The following is a 14710-nucleotide window of genomic DNA, read 5'->3' on the forward strand; positions in this document are numbered from 1 at the left end:
TTTTTAAATCAACTAAGTGATTGCTATTTAAATTTAGTATCATACGAAATCGGGTTTATTCAAGTTTTGGGTAGTGTAGGGCATTTTGAGTTTCTAAGTGTACCTCAACTCATTTCCAGTAGGTGTCGCTGCTGCAACAGCAATGAGTTTCCGTCCAGCTGCCGCATCTGAAACTTGCTCAATGGTTGCTTTATCAGAGATTTCAGCAGTAAAAAGTAGCTTTTTATTTGCATTAATAGGACACTTATTCCGTCACACTAAAATGAGTTACTATAGCCGATGTTTTCGCTAAAGGTTTTAGTCTCTCTCAATAAACAGGCCAAATCACCATGTTGTGCATTCCACTTTTATTTTCATATTTTTCTTTACATGAGAATGACTGGAGAGTCGCCCGATATGTTTGATGCTGTGGCTACACGAAGTGGAATGTTTGGAAGATTGGAACCCATTGGAAAATATCAACGTTTAAGTGTTAGGTTGTTGTTTTTGTTTTTTTTTGTGCTTGTAAACTGATCACTATTACATGTGTATTTTGACCCACTTTACCTTCAGTGCTAGTGCAATCTTCCAGCAGGTCCACTCAGAGTGGGGAGTCATGTTTTTCCTGTCAATCACAGCCTCTGTCTGACATCGCCATGGTGATGAATACTCGCATCCAAGAAGGTCTAACTCCAGCATGAATCTCATCCAAGGTTTTTTTGTTTTTTTTTTCCACATTAAAGTAAGCGGACAGCTTCGGCAGCTCACTAGCAGAAACGTGAGTAGAGAACGAACCCAGCAAGGTGCCATGAACGAGTGCCACTTACTTTTGTACTTGTTTTTTTTTTTCTTTTTCTTTTTGTACGTCCTTCGCACTGTCATTCTGCTGTCCCAGAGTCAGCTCGGATTATTTATTGCATGCTGTTGGCCTTCTTTAACTCATCCGGGGAGAGTTATCAAGCGCGCTGGCGGTCCGATTCAGTCCGGCGGTCCGATTCAGTCCAGCAGTCGGGCGCCCTCATGAGTTCCCGCTCAATACCCCACACGCACAAGCCATGGTCCTTTGGGTACCACGCATCCAGCTCTGCGTCCAGACCTCATCAAGACGACTGCATGAGGCCTGTCAGACGTTTCCCAGTCAACGACTTACCCTGGTAAGACAATGCGTAAAAGCAGAAGGGAGGAAGTTCAAGTAGAAAGAATGTCAGATTATGGTGTGTTGGCACATATACCCCGTGGATAACTGCTTTTATATTAATGAACCAAGCAGGGCTAATTATAATTATGCCAAACATACAACAACAATTTGTGTTGTTCAACACATGGCTCACCATTTATCGAACAAGCGTAAAAAAAAAAAAAAGAGGGCTCTTTCCACAGAGGAATAACAGGAGCTGTTTAAAGTACTGTAAATGTTTGTGCGTGTATGGATCAGCGCAACAAAAGACCAATTGATCCTGGTAGTTAACGACTAACACATGACAACATCCACCCATGTGCAATCTAATGAGAGCAATCCAAAATTATCCATGCTCCTGTACGAGTGTACTGCAGTGGATTAACATCTCTCGAGAGAGCTAATTAAAACAACGCCTGTTTGTTTCCCATTGTCACTGTTGTAATTGTTGAGTTCAAACTCACCACACTGCGTGTGAACTTCTCCAGCGAGGTCCGTCGGCCCTGTTCCGTTTCCAGCTGTAGGAAGAGCGTGAGCATTAGGAGAGGGGAGACCACAGCTCCACCACCTCAAATGTTACACTGCAGATAATGCACAGATGGGGCCCTATTTTCATGCCGAGAATAAATATCGCGCAAAGTGCGGCCCAAATGTGCACATGGGCAGAGATTTTTCACTGTTATTTTCCTAGGCTCACACAGGTGGAAGAGGGTGTTTGCACCATTGCGCGCTGCCATGGGAGGGAAAACAGCCGACTCCCAGCCAATAGAGGTGGCTCCTCTCGTTCCCTTAAAATCGGGGCAGTCGAGGCGCACACAGTCCTTGACATTGCGGAAGCCGAAATTGACTCGCTGGGATCCGTGCACGAGATTGATGCACACAAACTGCAAGCTCTCCACTTGCGGATGACATAGTAGGCCGGGATGGAAACTGGAAATTGTGGAAACTCCGTGCGCTGTCACACTCAGAGAGGTACAACATGGCTCCAAACACACTCGACTACTACTTGTGCCAGCACAAAAATTAGGTTAGCCCTTTGTCTTTTTGTCTTGTATTACTAGACCAACCTTCTTTCTTGAATTCAGCAGGTCCTGGTAGATGCTGGAGCGCAGGAAGCGAGTGTAGCTGTCGCTCTTCATCAGCTTGTAGATGTGATCCTGAACGTAAGGCACAGATGGAGCAAAATGAAATGCGGTTCAACTAGTTCAGGGTGTACCCTGCCTACCGCTCGAAAACAGCATACCCGCGAGCCTTGTGTGGACAAGCCGATTTGAAAATGGATCACATTTTGCCATAAATTTCATTGTTAGTGTTGCATTCCAATGCGCCCCCCCCCCCCCAACCTGGGGGCGCTCAAAGCTAAACCGGTAGCGTCCAGGATCTTTGAGATTGTGGCTTGTGCGCTCATAGCTGTGCGAATCCAGATTGATGGAACTGGGAGCTCCTTCGGCCAGGAACTCGGCCCAGATCTCCTGTGCTCTCTGCGCCACCTCGTGCTGCGGGATTCTCTTCAGCTCCTGCACGGCCAACCAGAAGCTGCACAACGTCCAATCAGTGAAACGCTGCTCAGCGTTGATGCTGATTCAGCAAAACAAGCGGCACCGTGTCATGCGCTCACCGCAGGTTTTCAGAGCTAAATTCGGACTCCAGGAACTTGAGGAAAAGATCACGCCCCGCTGGGTCCTTCAGAGCCTCCTCCAGGGAGAAACCCCACTTCTTCACCCTCTGCTGACCAGGCTCCTTGCTTTGGGTTGACAACGGCAGAGTGTCATGTGTAGCTTTAGAACATCAAAAAAACGAATCGACTGCACAGTCGGGGGCTTTTCCGCACCACGACAATGAGCTAGCTAGCAAAGGAATGCGCTTGTGGTTCTCATGAAGTGGGCGGGGGGTCTCCTCAGGTGTTTACGGTCAACCTTTCATACACTTTTCTGCAACCTGTTCCAACTTTTATCGGGTTCACCTCATTTCCATCATCCCGCCACCCGTTTGGTAGACATCAATACTTTGACAGTGTCCTTTATTGTCTGAAACACGTAAGCGGCGCTCTGCGATTTGATTGAGATTGATTATTCAGAGTGACCTCTGAATTTCCTTCAGCGCTCCAGAAGAGAGCCCATTACTCAAAGTAATTACCTGTAAATATGCCGCACGGAGCTTTATGGAGCTGTTAAATCGACTGCGCCGAGCTCCTTTTATTGTGTCTCGCTGACACTTGATCACAGCAAAAAGCCACTTGGTTATTTATTTTTAAAAAAGGCGTTGACTATCAGTCAGCTCGGTGACAAGAACGTGAAAAAGTATTTGTATTGCGTGCGTGCGTGCTGCAGAGCTCGCCTATAAATAAATTAGAGCAAAAAGCCTACGAAGATTCTAAATGTACTCTGTAAACACAAATTAGGATGACTCAGTCAGACAACGCGCATATAATAGCCTCGGAAAGTATTACCGCTCCAAAAAGATTGAAAATGTTGACATTTCCAAAATCTATACCTGGCCTCCAGGTCCCAATAGGATTGGTCATCACTGGTCCACGGGTTCGACGGCTCCTGCGGTGTCACCAAGGGGTCGTACTCTAAATACTGCTCCGTGTAGCTGATCAGACTGACACGGAAATCACCCGAGACAGAAGACGAAACATGACTACCATTTCGTAGTTGCCATTTAGGCACAATTTTATTTTTTTTACCTTTCAGCAACTTTGGACATTTTCATACAGTGTCGATCGAGCTGGGCATTCAGGAATAAGATCTGTAAGTGGAAAAGGAATAGCGACAATACATAAATGCCTTTCGTTATTTAGAATGTAGATCCAAAAGTGTGCTTATTCAATTGTTTGTTAACCAGCTCACAGGGTGAGCGTCTTTACCTCTTTCTCCACGTCCTCTTTAGTTCCCTTCCTGGAATGGTGAGAGGGAGTATGGATTGGACTTCGTGACTGCGTGCCCTCCTCTGCCAAACCGTACACGGACTGGCCCCATTGGACGATGAAGAAAAGCATTTAAGAAAAGGGGGGGGGGGGGCAGACACGTTTCACTCATACTCCAACTGCCGAGATTGCAACAGCGCAGTATGACATGAATGATGCATTTTAGATGTGAGCAACAAATGTTTGCAGTATGACAGGGGTCCCTGGAGAAAGTTTAAAAACACCAAAATAAGAATGTGGGGATCGGCAGTGCTTGATTTTTTTCCTTTTTGGTAAATGGTTGTTAAAATTATGAAAACGTAGTATTAGCCGGTGTTGCCAGCATACACAAAGTAAAATGCGTTCATTTTCTTTTCAGTTTTCAAATTACTGTAATGAAAAACACGAGTTCCAAGGTCAAACTGTGGCCATCATAAAAATTTTATTAACAGTGTAAAATAAAATAAAAAATGCCTGCAAAAGGGGACATTGGGGGAAAATTGGCTTTTAAGTGCTTTTATAAAAAAATATTTGCTCACTCATTAAGTGTGGAAATGAAACAACAAACCTTTGTGCGTCTTTAAGAAGCTTCAATGTGCTTTTTTTTGGTTCATTCTTAGTTTTGTACACATCGAGGTGTGAGGCATTCGAGTGTGGTCAAAAGTTACTCGCTGCCGTACTCGGTTAACCGTACTCCCAGTTGGCAGTGAGATCCCCCGTCATAAAGGTGCAAAAGCCACTTTTGGATTGAGGATCACCGCTTTGCACCGAGTACCTTCTTAACTCGATGAGGATTCTTCATCCGTCTGCATTTCCTGATGTCCATCTCTGTGGTGTTCACACAGCCCGGCTGCGGAAAAAACACCAACACAGAACCTTGCTGGTCGACCCGAGAACTTTCCCCGTCACTTCGGGCGGGGAGGGGGGGGGGGGTGCGCAAAAGAGGAGGTGTGAGATAAGGTGTGCAGCAAGAGGCTTACCACGGGCCGGTGGACATCCCAGAAGGCTCTCTCCTGGCTGTCGAGGATCTTCCTCTCGGTTTTTTCTTTTTTCCTGTCAATCCTGCAGGGTGAGAAATACATCCTGAAGCGGTGCCGCTATCAGCACTTGATGAGGAGCATGAATCTCCACTTGAAGGCTGCGGAGGTTATGAAGTCTCAGAGGGAAGAAGTGTGCCGATACGGACAAGGGGGGGGGGGGTCTGGCCTGGACTGGCCAATTTAGCAGTTTCTCCCCACGTCGATGCGGTTTCCATTCAGGCTAGCGGACAGTTGTGAACTTTTTCAGTTCAGGTTTCTGTCTCGGGAATGACTGGCACACACATTTTTCTGTCAGAATGCACACGCTCTCCAAGTGGATAGCCTTGGAGAGGAGGGGGGGGGGCAGAATTTCATAATATCATGAATGCAGCTTTATTATTGCAAACAGAATTAACACCTGATCCTGAGCTTCATCACTTGTTGCGAAAAAAAACAAACAAAAAAAAAAAACACGAAGGGAGCGATTTAGCATCATTCTAAGCGATGATCTCACTTTTGACCAAAGTGCAATCCAGAGCAAACGATGCTTGTAATAGAATGTAAGGATTCACCCTGTCGTTTCTAATCATGCCGTGTAGTTGAATGATGCCGTTGCCTTTGTTTGAGTTCGCCTCGTTGCCGTAGTTACAGATCCCACTTACTTGACCTGGGCCTCAGCCTGCATGTAGATGAACTCCCACTTCCTGGCAAAGGCTCTCTGGAGCCTAGCGAGGTTCTCCTGTCAAAGAAAAAGACAAAAGGATGAAATAAATAAAAATCTTGTCTAAATGAGGATTCGAGGTGCAAAATGTGCGTGGAGACGCACTCGACTTCGACCTAAAAGTAACTCACAAGAACTAAACTCAACAACCATTAAAGAACTAATTCTGGGGTGATTTGAATGTTATTTGATTTTGGTGAAAGGAGGCGCCTCAAGGGGGTTATAAGCAAAGAACACTTCAATCGATTTGATGGAAGCAAACCACAAAAACATTTGGAATGGCTGGCCTAAAAATCCACGTATGGAGTTTGAAAATGGGGGAGAAAGCCAATCAGAAGCGCTCCAGCTGTAGTTGGGGAAAAACGAAAAAAAATCTCATGTTGTTTGGCTGCTGACTATTTAAGCAACGTGACCATTTGCAATATGGATGTCATTCGGATAAGTCACGGTCACTTGCACGGACGGGAGGGTGACCATTGACGGGTTAGTGGTAGCCCAAGCCGGACAAAAACGGATCACTAAACAAAAAGGCTAGAAGGGGAGATAATTTGGCACCTACCGCTTCGTAATCCGCCAGCTCCAGCCTGGTTTTATTCTGCATGGTCCGCTTGCACAGATAAATGGCTGCGGGGGGCGTTACGACAATGAACGAGCTTTTTCTTTGGACAGTATGTGCACATCCATCCATTCATGCTTGCAATCGAATACCCCCCCCCACTCCCTCCTCTTCAAATTAGTTTCTCCTCTCCGTTTCAGAGCGATTACCGGGCGGAGGGCGACAACTCCGCAGGCGTGCCGCACTTCATCCGTCGGGTTGACAGACACCAAGTGAAATGACGACGCACTAATCCTGTTGACGTGTTGCTTCAGCGTGGCGCCGCGCGGTTATTCGTGTGCGCGCGCGTGTGTGTTTTCCCCTAAATCCTGATCTATTGCTCTTTTCTTTGAACACGATCGCTTGGAAGACACATCATACACACTTTCATTTGTGGTGTTGCGACGCGCTCTGCTTCTGCCTGCCTCCGTTGAGCCCAGATTCTCTCTGGCGGGATGGATATGATGCACTCCACCTGCCCACTTCATTCCCAGTGTCGGCGTCACGTTGAAAGCTTTGCTCGTTTCAGCTCGCAAACTTTTGAGCAGGCCTCGTTGACTTTCATTCCATTTTTTGGAGCGCAAGCAATCAAATCAGTCACACACAGTCACATTTTTACCGTAATCTGTGTTTTCAGGCTCCCAGCAATTAGACGGCCAGAAATATGGCGCCTGTGGAAGAAGAATAAAGAGCAAAACAAGGAAGTGCGATCAAAATGGAAGCGATTCAAAATGGCTGACTCCGAATCTCGCCGTATGAGAGGCGTCGCGAGGATATGCAGAGGCGAGGGAACATTGCAGCCGCACAATCAAAAGAGAGGCAGTGAAAGGCGCAGGATACGCAATGACGAAGCACGGAAAGAAAGCCGGCAGTCAATGAATAAACAAGTCTTCCCGTTGGTTTGTTTTGACATTTCCGAGCACGCCCGCTCTTCTCGAAATTCTTCGTCAATTATATTTGGACGGTATTTTCTCGACTGGTGGTTTTGCACTTTCCTGTGCCTGTAAAATGAAATAAACAGCGATTATCCTTCCGGACTCGCGAGCAGCTCACCTCTCGCTCCTCTTTTGCTTCTCTTTGTCTCGCCTTTGCTCTCTTCACTATGAAGCCGGAGAGGCAAGGTCACAAGAACGTTCGCCGCCGTCCGCCTTAATTAAATTGCCGCTCCAGCTCCAGTAGAGATTTGGCCTTTCCAACGAGTCAAAAGCAAACAAGACGATTCTACGCAAAGAGCGTTGTCATCTTTCCATGCGCCGCTTTTGCCGCCGAGGAGCATTGTTTCGTTTTTAATTAGGACTTTTCGGGATAAAACGCCGCGGTATAATTAACGCGCGGCTTTAATAATGTTGTCGTATTTGCGGATCACGAAAGACAAGGGAGATATCGGCGCTCGTTTGTCGTGTTCTTGTCCCTGACGTGACTGGCTTACTACGCTACGACTGCAACGCGTCTCTGGCGGCTTTTGGCAGCCACCCGACTAAGTCAAAACGGCGCTCCTTGTGCGCTTGATGAATATTTTAGCGGATAGCCATTCATTTTTAATAAGGTCACTGGATCCTAACGTGGAACTGAGGATGTTGCAAATAGTGGGCAGAGCATTTTATCACCGAGCGCATACTTTAAAAAAAAAAAAAAAAAAAGACTGCCACAACATAAATTAAAAGAAGGCGCGACTTTTGTGCGTTAAGTGTTTTCAAGGAGACTACAAATTTCCTCGAGTGGCTGCTAATCATGCTATGCTTTCGTGTGCAATAATTCCCGATAACAGGGGCCATTTTTTTAGCTTTTCTGCTGGCAATTGATTTTTTTTTTTTATGAAGTTTGATCGCGACGTATTCTGGCACTTACCTGAAAACGATAGAAGGTGCCATCGTCCTTCAGGGAGAGAACGTGATCGGAGATGGGGAAGAAGTAGCCCTGTGCTGCGATCAGGCTTCCAATGTGCATGGCCTCAGCTGAGGAAGAAGCGGCAGAACAGAGCCCGCAGGTATTTGCGCTCAAGTCCTCAACTGGGATGCTTGTGAAATAAAACCAGGTTGTTCACTCGCACTGAAGAAAAGTCAGTCCAAAGGCGTTTCGCCGTGGCTCGACTGTTGCGGCACGCGAACTGGAACTTCTCGTGACACGGCCGCTTTTATTCCTGACGTTTACATACGGTGACTCATTTTCCGGGCTGACGGCTTCCACAATGAAACTGTCTAACTCGGTGATGTTTTTAAAGCAAAAAAAAAAAAAACTGAATAATCTTGTCTTCCTTTTTGGGAAAAAAACATACCTGGATCTTCAATGGCAAGGTTCTTCATCAGCCACTGAACAATGTCCGTGCCTGTGTCAGATCAGAGCAACGTGCACTGCGTTATTGGGTACTATTGAAAACAACAGCTCTCGAAAATCCTCCAAAGACCACTCGCAGCATGTCAAGATAAAGACGCAACAAGATGGCTTTGAAAAAGGGGCGTACTACTGAACACCGGCTATTTTTTTTTTCCCCACGCGTCACCGATGTACTGATGAACGGATGACGCAAAGATGCTGCAAGTCGGATTGGTTGGCAGGAGGATGCAACTTACCAGTGACAACGCTGGGAATTTTGGTCATGAAGCTTTTGACTGTCCTGATGGGAACGCCTTCCGTCTCATCCTGGATGAGGGTGATGATGTCTTCGATCTGCAAAAGGAGGACAGATAAAGAACGAGCGCATGCGTGTGTTTTGCTGTGGCTTCTTCTGTTATGCGGCAACGTAAGGCTCGGAGTGGAACCGAGTCGAGAACGAACACCAGCAGAAGTCCTTTTGGGTCAGTCTTACCGAGTTTGCTTTCTCGATGAGGACAAAATGGAGTCAGTTATCGGAAACCGTAGCCCATTTCAACGACTTCATGACACATTGTCCAATCTTTGTTTCTCCATCATCGCCGGTGACATGAGGTGACGGGCAGAACAAGAAAATGCTCTTCTACCGGCTACTGCTGATCTTGCGTTACCTTTGATAACAAGGATGTCCTTCGTAGTTTAGAAGACGTAAAAGGCACACCGAGCCAGAGGAATGACTGCCAAGACCGAGAGAGACGATGGCAATTACCCTTTTGCCGTTTTGGGATGGAAATGACTGACAAGACCACTGTGGCTTTATTGAAGTCAGGTAGACGCCCCGCTGAGAGAAAATGTCAGCGCGGGCCCTCGAGGACGGGGATGTCTACTTAGACAAAAAAAGAATCACAAAATAGTGATGCTGACTTCGCAAGGCACACTGGAGGCCACCTTGTTTGTGGAACAACATTTTTAAAAAGTGGAATAGTTTCACTGATCGCGCCTTATTTTAAACCCTGACATGTACTTTGAGCTGCGGCTTTTGCATAAATTTGCCAACTCTTCATATTGCCCCGTTGATCCATTATAGGACTGGATTGTAGTAATCGTCTCTCCGTCGCAGGTACTTTTTTTTTTTTTATAACCCTATTTCAAAAGCTTGTCAGCACCCGGTCAAGTGCGAGATTGGAAAAGGCCGAGAAGGCCTCAAGGTTTTGAAACAAGGACACTTAGTGTCGCTTTAACTCCCCGCAAGGTTGAGTTCAGCTCGCGGGCAGAGAAAGCAAGCAGTCGAGTAGTTGAAGAGGACGTGCACTGATTGGAAGCGCCTCCGCACTCGTGCTTCATTTACATCACCTACTTCGGCTCCTACACAGTCAAACGCCAAGACACTGATTGCGTGGTCCTCTGTCCCCAAAGTGGCAATCGCACCTTGATTAGGAAGTACGGACCGTATCCGGGAACTTGAAACTTTTAGAAAGTTTGACCTTACGCGCAGTACAATTTGGTACAATTACATGCAATGACAAAATTGAGAGACTGGGAAAATGCCAGCAAGCCTTTCGGGATCAGCGCAGAAAGTACAAAACTCGACAAGGATTGCAAGTAGAAGAAGGTGAAAAACGGGGTGCTCTTGCAAAGATAACTGAAGGAAGTCGTTTTTCTTGAAGCTTCGCGCTGAACGTAATGCACATTAACAAACACTCCCATAAGTGCATGTGTGTGTGTGTGTGTGTTTGCACAGGAACACAATGACACACAGTCCCAAGGCCGAGCACACGCGCCAAATGAATTGCCATTCATTCAGAGTGGGTGTCATGACTCACAGCCGAGATGGCGAACGGTCTTCCTGCAGCAAAAATCCACGTTTTATGTGTGAAGGTCAGATACGAGGCCTGGCTGACAGTCACGATGACGACGAGTCCTGACTGGTTTCGGGCCAGCGCGCCCAGCAGCAAGGGGGGGACGTGACGCTTAATGGAAGTGGAATGACAACAGGATGGCTCCTGCACACTTGGCTGCCAGAGCGGCTCTGCCTGACAAGCGAGGCGAGATGGGCCCGGAAAAAAATTGATGAGACCGGTCACAACTTCCTGATCGCCTAATAAGTTTATGTCTCTCTCCAAAACAATTGCCTTGTTTGTTTGGGTTTTTTTCTTCTGCACAGCCAATGAAAAGATGAACAACCGTCACAAAATTGGTGGGGCAACCAACATTGGAACAAACACTGCGTTTAGTCTGAGAGAGATGTGCGCCCTTGCCATTTCTAAAATCAGATTTATGAAAATGTCGATTTCATCCGGGCAATAGCAATGACCACCCATGCGGCCTTGCCCATGCACAAGAACATTTTCGGCCCCCGAAGTCAAATAAAAAGACCATCTAGGCCTATGCCGGGATCATGTTTCTATGGCAACTTGAAGCTGAGGGCTCTGCTGCCTCACACCCAAAAAATAAGAGACGGGGGGAGAGCTGACAGGAAGAAGTCGTCCCACAGACCCCCACAAAACGGAGAAACAACATGGACATCTCTTCAAGTTTTGTAATCTGGATCATTTGCAAAATGTCTCGGGTTGAAGAAGCTCCCGGGATGAAGCGTGTTCCACTTGCGACGCAACATGACACGGGTCGTGTATATTTAATGCGGAATATTTTCCTCAATGCTCTCGCCCATCCATCATTCTCGCTTTGCTGGGCACACAGCCAAACAATAGCTTATTTTCTGACATTGAGTGAATACTAACTCCGTGGCAGGTTGTTGGCAGCCAACCTTGCGAGGCATCTTATTACTGGCTCGTCAAGTGTAGGTTGGGCTCCGATCATCCCCCCCCCCAAAAAAAAATCGGCGCATCCCATTAAGTTAGGCGGCACGGGCGCCGTACGCTGTGATGGAGCGCTCCCGAAATGCACGTTTTGGCAATTAAGCGTGTGATGCTAAACTCGATTTTTTGAACAGGGATGCTCAAATTCCATCAGTGCGATCTCGGATTGAAAAAGATGCCGGCATGTCGACGAAAAGCGTCGCATTTCTCAATTCAGCCGAAGATTAAATCGAGATCAAAGTGTGCGCTTTGCTTTTGGTGGTTTTGTGACGCTTACGGGAAAAAAAAATCAAAATAAGGACGAGTCGCCACAAAAGGTGAACAAAAGAACAAGAATAAAGATAATAAAGTCCAGTCGTATCACGAGATGGCATCGGAGTAAAAGTTAAATTGACTGGGCAAAATGAAGACGTTGACAGTAGTATCAACATCCAATCAATCCGCCAAGTGGATCTCTTTTTAACCACAAAGTAGGAATTGCGATTCGTAAAATATGTCGGGAAGCTCGTCTAAAGTTGCGGATCGGCATCTGGCTCGGAGCGGAGTAGCCAAAAAAGAGTGCAAGAATATGAATTGAGGGCAAAGCTTCCCTCGGCAATAATCGATGGAGACAAGTTTACGTTGCTCCAGCAGCGAGGGGCAATCGGAACATTGCTGACCTCCCAAAGACATCCATCTCCGGCAGAATTGGAGTCATCATCACGTAGGGGAGGCTGATTATTTGCTCTCCTGCCCGTTCACTCGATGGAGTCGAGCCACCCGTTCAGCCTTACAGCAAAGTGTGTCCTTAGCGTGAAATCCAATAACATTTTGAAAGCGTGTTTCCTTAATGAAACGAAAAACCCCAGACGAATCTTTCCATCTTCATTTCTCATAATTAGCCCGGCTAATGTGACATCCTGGGTTCTCGCTTTTCAGGCAGGCAAACGTGCATCGCCGTAGCCGCGCGATCGAATGCAATCTGTTGCAAGGCATCGGTTGACCTCCATTTAATTGGATTTGGAAGCAAATAGGGAAATAATCGATTGCGGGGCCAATTGTCATCACATCTGGATTAAGCGTGAAGGCGATTTAGAAATTACATTTTAACAGCACAACGGAGTGATAGAAATTCCGTCTGCCTCACAGTCTGGGGTTTTGGGTTTCAATCTCTGCTCGACGACCCATTAACCTAAGTTTTATTTCGTAACATAACGGGGGGGGGAGGGGGGAACCCAACAAAAAATAAATATATGCGCTGTTCTCATCACTTTAGAACTTTGATCTCATGCGCCGATTTATATTTGTAGCTTACAGCGAATCAGAGCGCAAGTGTCACTGGCTGTCGACCGCATTTTTAATCAATGGCACATTCATTCTAAGATCACAATGATGCAAACATTTCTTCATTCCTCTCAATTCTAAACCTTCCTGCTTTTGTTATTCGTGTGCTGGGCCAGACTGGAAGTTGTGCGCATTTGATTTCATCAGACGATGACTGCGGATGGCGTGATAAACAATGACTTCTCCGCCGTGTTCACTTGCCACGGTGTTAAGGTTATCGTTTTGATTGACGCCGACTATTATTCAATGTTCTTTATTTAATAGATTCTTCTTGGCATTCTCCGCCTCTGGGTGAATGTCGCAGGTGCGAGAGCATATTGACATTTTACGTTGAGCAACGGTGTTCCTAGACAGTATATTTGCATTTTTAGCTCTTCTGTAGTCTTTTTGGAACAAACGCTCAAAAGGTCAGCGTGCTCAACGGTGTGCTCCGAGTAAATGATCGAACAAAGCAAAGTGTAAAGACACTCCGAGGTCCAATTAGAGAGGAGCCATGTGAGCTCCATTTACAAGGCTACTTTGCTGAAATACAACTGCGGCGTTTGATGCAGAGAATTGATTCGACTTCAGGCCAAACAGCTTTAAGTGCAGCGAGGCGTACTAAAAACAATTGATGAGTTTGTTCATTTACCGTTTGCCCTTTGAGATGAGGACCAGAGACTTCAGGTGCGAAAGGCCACGCTCAGGATTTGTTATGCATGACTCGATTATGACACTGCGGTCCAGATTGATATTTTGAATTGTATTGAGGTTGATATTAGCATGAGAGAATTTAGTAAATCGTGTGTCACATCTGCTCGCCAAAATGAATCTTACTTTTGGCTTACGTGGCGTTAAAAGTACGATCTCATGAGCCTTAACTGCATTTTTCACACCTGGAAAGAAAATAAAAGTGTCATGAATCCCAAAGTTAAAAGAAATGGACTTTTGCATGCTGGTATCAACAAGTGCGTCATGCTGTCAAACCAGCAAGATGTCAATTGCTCTGTTAGTTGGACCGGCGAACTAAAATGTCCAAGAGAGAGCGATGCAAGGCAAAATGCTCTCACATCATTTCAAGCTTCTCCAGATTTGGATGCCTTAAAAGCAGTGCGGCAATTTATAGAGCAATACGTCTCTCGTGAGACAGCGGTCCATCAATATGTTCCCATCCCTTGACGTAAACATTGCATGTTATCTACGGCAGGGCTTGTAACGTAATTGGGCGGGTAGTCGCCCTTTTTTTTCCCCCCACCTCCTGTCATATCCGGGAGAAGAAGCCATTGTAGTGATTGTAGAGCTGTCAGGATTTTTAAGCCACTCGTGATGGCCCTCTGGCAGCGACCCACTCAAGTGCGCACTTTGGCAAAGAATGGGGGGGTGGGGTGGGGGGGGGGATAACACACTGCAGTGCACGCGAGAGCCACTCTGCAGCTGGGCAAGCGAGGAGGCTCTTGGCCAAAAGTGGACGTTGGAAACTTGAACAGCTTCAAACAGCTGACATTGAAACTCTGGACAACCACCCCGCCGCTCGTTAACAAGTTACGGCGTGATTTAATAACTGTGATGCGGCAACAACATGGCTGTCGGGTCACATTTGGATCGCGCTGCTTGTCGCGGTTTAAAAAGATCATTAGAAAAAGACCCCCGAAGTGAGAGCGCTCGATAAAATGGGGGCGAGGGAGCTAAAATGAGAGTTAGATGACTCCCACGGGCACGCTCCAAACCACTTAGGACATGCTTGACATCTAAAATCTGCCTGCTTTGAAAACACTGCGATCCACGCTCAAGCACAACTAACCTGGGCTTGTACAATCAATGGGATTCACTCCATTGATTTTCTATGCCTTTAAGTTAAGTCTCACGAATCCAGCGGACCA

The 14710-nt window shown here is 46.5% G+C and overlaps 1 protein-coding gene across 3 annotated transcripts in view; it reads right to left on the bottom strand.

The window, feature by feature from the left end:
• Positions 1-330: 330 nt before the first annotated feature.
• LOC109523754 (regulator of G-protein signaling 6-like) overlaps positions 331-14710 on the bottom strand; it is a 28795-nt gene continuing 14415 nt past the window's right edge. For all 3 annotated transcript variants that reach the window (XM_019883129.1, XM_019883130.1, XM_019883131.1), the window contains 16 exons: positions 8970-9066; positions 8675-8725; positions 8248-8354; positions 7019-7070; positions 6364-6428; positions 5746-5822; positions 5045-5126; positions 4840-4914; positions 4026-4127; positions 3846-3907; positions 3650-3760; positions 2775-2900; positions 2500-2692; positions 2224-2313; positions 1621-1674; positions 331-1130 (listed from right to left, as the gene is read on the bottom strand). In XM_019883129.1, the coding sequence (XP_019738688.1) occupies positions 1080-1130; positions 1621-1674; positions 2224-2313; positions 2500-2692; positions 2775-2900; positions 3650-3760; positions 3846-3907; positions 4026-4127; positions 4840-4914; positions 5045-5126; positions 5746-5822; positions 6364-6428; positions 7019-7070; positions 8248-8354; positions 8675-8725; positions 8970-9066 (1395 nt within the window). In that variant the 3' untranslated portion in view covers positions 331-1079. The remainder of the gene's footprint in view (positions 1131-1620; positions 1675-2223; positions 2314-2499; positions 2693-2774; positions 2901-3649; positions 3761-3845; positions 3908-4025; positions 4128-4839; positions 4915-5044; positions 5127-5745; positions 5823-6363; positions 6429-7018; positions 7071-8247; positions 8355-8674; positions 8726-8969; positions 9067-14710) is intronic.

This window comes from Hippocampus comes, unplaced genomic scaffold (genome assembly GCF_001891065.2).
Source record: "Hippocampus comes isolate QL1 unplaced genomic scaffold, H_comes_QL1_v1.1 scaffold524, whole genome shotgun sequence".
Lineage (NCBI taxonomy): Eukaryota > Metazoa > Chordata > Actinopteri > Syngnathiformes > Syngnathidae > Hippocampus > Hippocampus comes.